The 7,564-nt window shown below is 38.9% G+C and overlaps 1 protein-coding gene across 1 annotated transcript in view; it reads left to right on the forward strand.

Annotated features, from left to right (window-relative positions):
• The first annotated feature begins 5,232 nt into the window (after positions 1–5,232).
• The window catches only part of tmem160 (transmembrane protein 160), an 11,322-nt gene continuing 8,990 nt past the window's right edge, over positions 5,233–7,564 (forward strand). Inside the window, exons 1-2 of the mRNA XM_010784365.1 lie at positions 5,233–5,569; positions 6,314–6,338. Coding sequence (XP_010782667.1) covers positions 5,348–5,569; positions 6,314–6,338 — 247 coding nt within the window. The 5' untranslated portion in view covers positions 5,233–5,347. The remainder of the gene's footprint in view (positions 5,570–6,313; positions 6,339–7,564) is intronic.

Consider the following 7,564-nt stretch of genomic DNA (forward strand, 5'->3'; position numbering starts at 1 on the left):
TGCTGTGGGCATACTCATCATAAAAGTATGGCTATTTAAATGCACATAAGGGCTCAAAATATAGGTTGAGAGGTTATCATATTCAACATAAGCAGTCCGCCACAATAAGGCATTACAGCGCACCACAAACAAAAAAGAAACACATTTAGACTTATCATGATAACGTCATAATTCACCTTAATTCACAGAGCTGGAACTAACAATAATGCAATCCATTCACATGTTAACAGCTATCGTCAATTAGCTCTACTTCAGCCGATTTCAACAAAAAGAAACACATAGCCCTCACAAAAATGATATAGTATGAGATAAATCTGGTAAATTGGTGAGCTTTAGAGGGGATGGTAGGCAGAATGCGTTTGGACAGAACAAGGCTTATGCTGCTTATTAGCATTAGCTTCATATTTACTGTAAAATTGGGGTCTTCTTTTTTAACTCTCGGCAAGAAACAAATGAAAAAAATGTTGCATTCCTTTTAGTTGAGGTGAAGAGAAAATGGGATTAAAATGTAATGTATTCCAGACCTGCATGCCTGTCGGTTAATTGAACTCCACCAAGCAAAAGATAGTTGTCAGTCAGTGATCAAAAGTATAATTCTAGGTTGTTTTTTTGTACAGTGTAGGTACATTTCAATTGACGAATGTGAAGAACAACACATTGCCTTCAGGGAATAGGGAACTTGTTTGGGAAATCGGTAGCCAGTAGCCTCAAGACGTCAACAGGCAACATTAATGAAGGCTGCTGCAATCATCATGCAATTCAAGCAGTATATAGATTAAAGATTGTATTGTCATTTTTTGGGAAAATCTTTACCCTAATCAAGAACAAATAATGTCCAAAAGCTGCAACCACATACACACACGATTCCAGGCATTACCACAAAAAACACACTCTACTTACGGTAATGATACACCTTCCACAAGAGTCTACAACAAACGGATCATGAGTTTGGCCAACTCGTGTTATTCGATTTAGAAGTTCCGCACCTTTGCTGTAGTCACACTCTTACACACACTTTTTGCTAATTGGCAAACACAAACACACAAGTTGTGACTACATGGGGAGTTCACAGATGCCCAAAGGCTGACCTTTAATTAAGAGCAAATAAAGGAGGAAAGGCAGTGTGCTTGAAGAAAACATAGAACATTCTCACCACCAATGGGCGAATTAGTTCATTCTGAAGTCATATAGCTTACGCAAGTGAGTTGACTGACAAGAAATAACACAAGCACTCAAAGTATTGCCACTGCTAAGCAACCAGACGGTCAAATATTACTATAAGACTGATACCATTGTTTTAATACAATGAGAGATAAGACATGATTCATTGTTTGGCTATAACTACGGTGGTGAATATGTACCAAGTTTCCACATTGTCCCACAAGTGGGCACCCATAACATAATAAATGCATGATAACAGCAGACATAGGTGGAAATATAACACACATTCAGGCATAAACACGTAAAACCATTGGCCTGTGATGTAAGCTCCAACAATGTAAAGGACACAAGTTATCTTCAGAGAAAACAAGGCGCCTCAATATAAATGAGGGGCTCCCATACCAGGAGATGAAAACAAAAGCTGTACCATAATGAAAGGAAAAAACAAACTTGGAGGCACACGCACACTCACGCACCTGCAACATTAAATAACCCAGACAGATTTCCATCCTGTATCCTGTACTGGTTGTACATTATGGGGTCGTCCCTCAAAATAACTTAAAAAGCACAGTTTACGTAATACAATATGACAAACCTTACATAAATACACTATATCTTTGCTTATAAAGCATTATGGATGGTTTACTATTTGTATTCTTCACTCTTTAGCAACACTCCTCCATTAATTAATGTCAATAAATCATTTGTCTGCTGAACAGCTGACATGTGTATTAGACACTTGTTTGTCCCGGAGACTGAAAAACAGTGTACACTTTGCCAAGGTCAATGCTCCTAACACAGCTGGCTGGGATCCCCCAGACTGTGTAACACAGACTAGTGCAGTTCTGCACGTATACACATCTCCTCCTCCTCCTCTCTATCTATCTCTGTCTCACTCCTCCCTCTTTACTGTTGACGTTGCAGGAATCAAGCAGAGAGGATAAGACATTTTTACTAATTTATTACTTGTTAACAGACATTTGAGGCCGATAAAATACTTGCTTAACTTTGGTTGTACCATGCTTTCTTTGTTTTGAAATCCCAATATGGCCTAAATCATTCAACAATTCTGATATAAATGTATGTTTTATCCCTGTTTCGATTAAATCTTCGATTCTCAACATTTAAAAACATCAAAAATAGATTGTAGCACTTGCAATGTTTTGGTTCGTTAAAGAAGAATAATGGACAACCAGAGAGAGACAGAGAGAGGAAGAAATATTTTTGTAAAAGGTTGGAAGACAGATCCTAAAAATAGGGATGGGGAAAACTGTAAAAAGCTAAACATAATAGAAAGGACAGGGTTTAAGCAAGTAATGGAGAAACCACACAAATTCAGTTGATCTCAAAAAGACAGATTTGCAAAAAACTAAAAATTAGCAATATTGAAAACGTTGAGATGTCAGTTTGAAACATAAAAGCTCTGTTGAAACTGTTTCAACGCAGGATGTGATCACTATGTCCAAACTAAACTAAAGAAATAAAATCAACAAAAACATCTGAGTAATAAGTTGCCACCACATGCAGATATGGTAAAAATGTAAGGTCCAGCAGATAGCAGCTAATTTTGATCTGTTCATCAAGGTTGAGATGCGACAGGCAATGTCTCCATAATGAGACCTCTGTCAGTGTAAATATCTCCTGCGTTCACTTACATAACGTATAATGTAAAACATATTATCTATAAATATATATATATATATATATATATAGTTTCTATAGGTATTTCAAAATATCTTTATCTTTGGATCCAACTATCATTTGTAGATGCATGTCATGTAGATATACTGCCTCTGCGTACATGAGCGTGCAGAACAGATCGAAACACAATGTGCAGAAAGACACGTTGAACCTATACACTACCACATTTAGTTTGTCCTTGACAGCATCCTGGAAAGTATGGACCAAACCCAGTGACTCTGTGTTTGTTTTTGTGTGTGCATGGGTGTGTGTGTGTGTGTGTGTGTGTGTGTGTGTGTGTGTGTGTGTGTGTGTGTGTGTGTGTGTGTGTGTGTGTGTGTGAACAAGCATGCTTGTGTAATTCAGTAATCTTATCACCAGTTAATTACACAACACTGAGTAATGTCATATGTTTAAACACTGGACCCCATTTCTCTGTTACATTTGTTTTTACTTCAAAATATCAATTGCCTCCTTAAACCAATCTGTTTACACCACATGTCAGTGAATTTGATTCAAGCTAGGTGAGAAATTAATTTGCTACCACATGTTAGTGGATTTGATTCAAGCTAGCAATTTGCTACCACACAGGTTGAAAAAAAGTATATATTTCGGTACACAAAGGCAATCACATAGAATTCCAAGAATGCATGTTTGGGGAATTTGGCTGCAAGACAATACTTTATATTGCTAATCCAAATCATTTGATGGGGTTTTATTCCTCTAGAAGGTGCCACACACATTAATTAATTGTTTCACTATATGATATATTTCAGTAATCATTTTGTTAAATGTTTTACATTAACCACTACACCGATCTTTTTGCTAGTTGTAGTTCAGCAGAAGTAAAGGGCACCTCATTCATTTGGCATATTTATACTTCAAAAGTGTTCAACATTTAAATGTATTTCTTTTTTTTAAAGCACTGAAGTGTAATTTCAAGCCTGATATGTCTTGGTGACAGTGTTAAAGAGATGAACTAACAAATATTCATAGTCTTTAGAGAGTGTCAGAGTTCACATGGAGGATGGGTGACAGGACCTCACACACAGCTCACTGAAAGATCATACCACACAGCAGGGAATGGAAGTGGTTTTCATTTGTACACCCTACGATCCATTGGCCTTTAGAGAGGTGTATCTTATTCTGTAAATAATTGTGATCATTTGTTTTCTCTGTTCAGGAAATAACCTCAGCGAGTCAGTGTGTAGCCAAACCCTGCTGTTAAACCTCCACTGTCACACAGCAGCAGTGCAGGACGGATGACAGGGTTTAAGAAGTGTGTGTGTGTGTGTGTGTGTGTGTGTGTGTGTGTGTGTGTGTGTGTGTGTGTGTGTGTGTGTGTGTGTGTGTGTGTGTGTGTGTGTGTGCAAAGATCAGTCTCCCATTCTCCCATTGTGTTGGGGACAGTAGCGTGAGAGCGACCGCAGGGTCAGCTGCACATCACATCAAAGATTGAGCTGTTTGTAAAAGACCCCACTGTCCAAACACGCGCACACACACACCATATATTACAGGCGTAGCCTTACTGTGTGGACCAAAAGACAAAAGACACTCAGGGAGAGGCTGTCCTATAATCCTCACTGACAGGGACACAGACGTGACATCAAGAGTTCATTGGGTATGCTAAGGGTTATTAAGTAGGCCTACTTGTAGGTGTGTGCATCTGATGTGTTTTACAAAGGAAGGAGGAGGAAATAGCTGTGCATGTTTTAAATTATTAGAATTCCTTTTCACAATAATCACAAACTCCTGTTTGAGTTATTCTTCTAAGATGTTTGGCGCACTTTGACACTGTCACGTCTGTACAGAATGTTCACTATCAGCTTCATTGTACAGGATGCCATTCTTACACTTCCTTTATATTGAAATAGTCTTCAAAATATATGTTGGTATGTTATGTAATACAACTCTTGATCTGCTTTTTTAAGGGTAGACATTAACAATAACGATTACAATTCAAAATCAGATATGTGCTCCAAAAATATTTTTACTTTATTTGTTTTACAATCCTTTCTTTGCCTCTGCGTTTTTCTGAATACATTACGTTTACAAAGAAATTATTGGTGTTTTTTTTCCGTTTTATTCTACTTTTTGTAATAAAATATATAATAAATCTGAGCATGTCACAAGTCCAGCCTTGTGCTCTGACGCCCTCGTGTGGCGTTCACTTACAAGTGCATGTTGTTTATATTTGAAGAGGAAATATCGATATTCGATATAAACGAACGTACAATAAACACAATAAAACGAACAGTTAGCTGTGCCTTGAAGTCAATACAATGACACTGTTCTGAAGTATGGTTAGTTTATTTCCCGTCAGTCGAGTCGCATGATGGCGCTGAGTTAATTCCTCTTAACTTTTCTCGGCATCGTGATGTATGCATCGGGGAGTGTCTTCCGGGTTTGTCGTTGTTCGTGTGAGAGTTCACAGGGCAAAGGTCGTGTTATGCTTTTGCTTTCAACTCGCATGCAATTTGTTTAATCAGCTTAGATTCGTGATGTGATGGCTTTTCTCACTTTGTTCATGAGAAGGCAGTTGCCGCCGGCCTTGTCGCACTTCGCCCGGACGGTGAGGAGTCTGGCCCGGCCTCCCGCCGCCAGAGCCCCGCTCCTCCGGCGGCTGCACGGCTCCCCCCGGCTGCGGCTCGGAGAGAAGGAGCCGTGGCTGAAGAGCCGGGGCCCGGAGCAACACCAGCTCTCAGACCTCGACAAGGCCGACGCTTTGGTATGGAAATGTTGTCTAATGAGAACATAAAGAGTGCTTTTTCTTAAACTGTGAAATGTCAATGCTGTTAGCCTGTTTTGTGAAGCTATACCCCACTCACTACAAATCCTTCATAGATTAGTTTTGACAAATCACTAGTAGGCCTACTACTAAGGACACTCAGTACATTTACCAAAGTACTGTACATTTTGAGATACAAGTACTTTACTTGAGTATTTACATTGTTTTCTACATCGTACTTCTGTACTTCTACCCCACTACAATTTACTCTACTACATTACATGTACACCTTTAGTTACTCTGCAGATTTGGATAAATTATGTGGAATGTAATTTGTGATAATAATAATAATAATAATAATTTGTGATACAGCTGGAGTAAATTCACAATCTACCCTGCAGCATACAAAGTCATTAAAACTAGCTGCACCTTTACCAGCTTTGATAAACACATTAATAATTATAATCAAAAAACATATAATATATTATTCTGAAATGGACCAATCTGCATAAAGACTACTTTTACTTTAAGTATATTTTTGATGAAAATACTTTTGTACTTAGCATATGTAACATTTTGAATGCAGGATTATGCAGCACTTTTACTTGTAACAGAGTATTTCTACTCTCTGGTACTTCTACTTAAGTACAACATCTGAGTACTTCTCCCACCTCTCCAAATCATAATGACATGGTTAAATCAGAGGTCGGTGGTCCTAATATTGTTCCGTTTCCTTTTTTCCAGATGCTGCGAAAGTCCCATGAGACAGGTAACTGACCTAATCCATGCTGGAAATTATGACCAGAATTTACCATAGATTTAACCCTGAAGCTAAGGCTATACATCATCGTTGACAATATAGTAATTGTCTGTAGGTGTGGTACAATAAGATTAATAACTAGCCCGGGGGTGAAAAAGTATGCTGTCTTTTTGAACACATCCCAGTCAGTGAAGATATAGCAGGTGTTTCCCTGACCGCTGGTAAAGACACCTCATTTGACATCATTACGTGGGTGAAGCCAGATATCGAACATTTGGTGAAACAAGTAGTTTTAAATTAAATTATATAACAACATCAAATCAATTAAAAGGTTGTACTGACAGAAAGGTTTAGGGGGCTAAAGTAAAAAGTTAGTCGTGGCAATGATTGAGCTGTTATTTGATTGAGCAGTCTGTCACAGAAATGGAAAACTAGAAGTTTATTTAATAAAGCTCTGGGGCCTCATTTATAACGCTGTGCATAGGATTCACGTGGGAAGGTTGCTTGCGTAGTAGAAATCCAAAAAATAGGTACAGAAATTTTCCGCCATTTTCAGATTCACCAAACATTGCGTACCGGCGAGGAAAGTGCGTATGGCACTTCCTACGCCTGTTTCCCTTTATAAATCACAACCTGATCACAACCGACTCGAAATGCGGTGCAGCTTTTGCGGGCTTCACGTAACGCCCATATTTGCCTATAAATAGTCAAAGAAACGCCCTATTCATTCATTTTGACTGACTGCATGAAGAAGATCGCAGGAAATGACGACAGAACAGCTAAAAAAGACATCTCACACCGTGTCAGATTTAGGTTCTTTTGGGGAGGTGGAAATAAATCATATTGTTTGGTGGATGCAGTTTGAACCAGAGTAGCAGCATGGAGGTCGGATCGTCACCAAAATAAATAAATAAGTGGTCCGAAAAAGGTTATTAGAAAATACACATAGCCTTCCTCAGGCAGTGTGTTTGTACCGGGGACAGGAGAACCTCCCTTGATGAGAAACTGTAAGAAATGATCAGGGAATCCCTCCGGAGTGGAGTCATGATGACTGGATCTGAATAATTTTTTTGTATTTGGCGGTTTGTGTCCCAGCTGTCGATCAGCTGTGCGCAGCGTCTCCACTGCAGCCTGTGCATCTCAACACCCCCCCCACCCCCCTATATTAGCTGTACGGTGTTCTTAGTTTCCATCCTCCTGTGTTTACGAGCGACTTATCAAGTCTTAGCAAACGG

The sequence above is a fragment of the Notothenia coriiceps genome, unplaced genomic scaffold (genome assembly GCF_000735185.1).
Source record: "Notothenia coriiceps isolate Sejong01 unplaced genomic scaffold, NC01 NC01_scaffold00026393, whole genome shotgun sequence".
Lineage (NCBI taxonomy): Eukaryota > Metazoa > Chordata > Actinopteri > Perciformes > Nototheniidae > Notothenia > Notothenia coriiceps.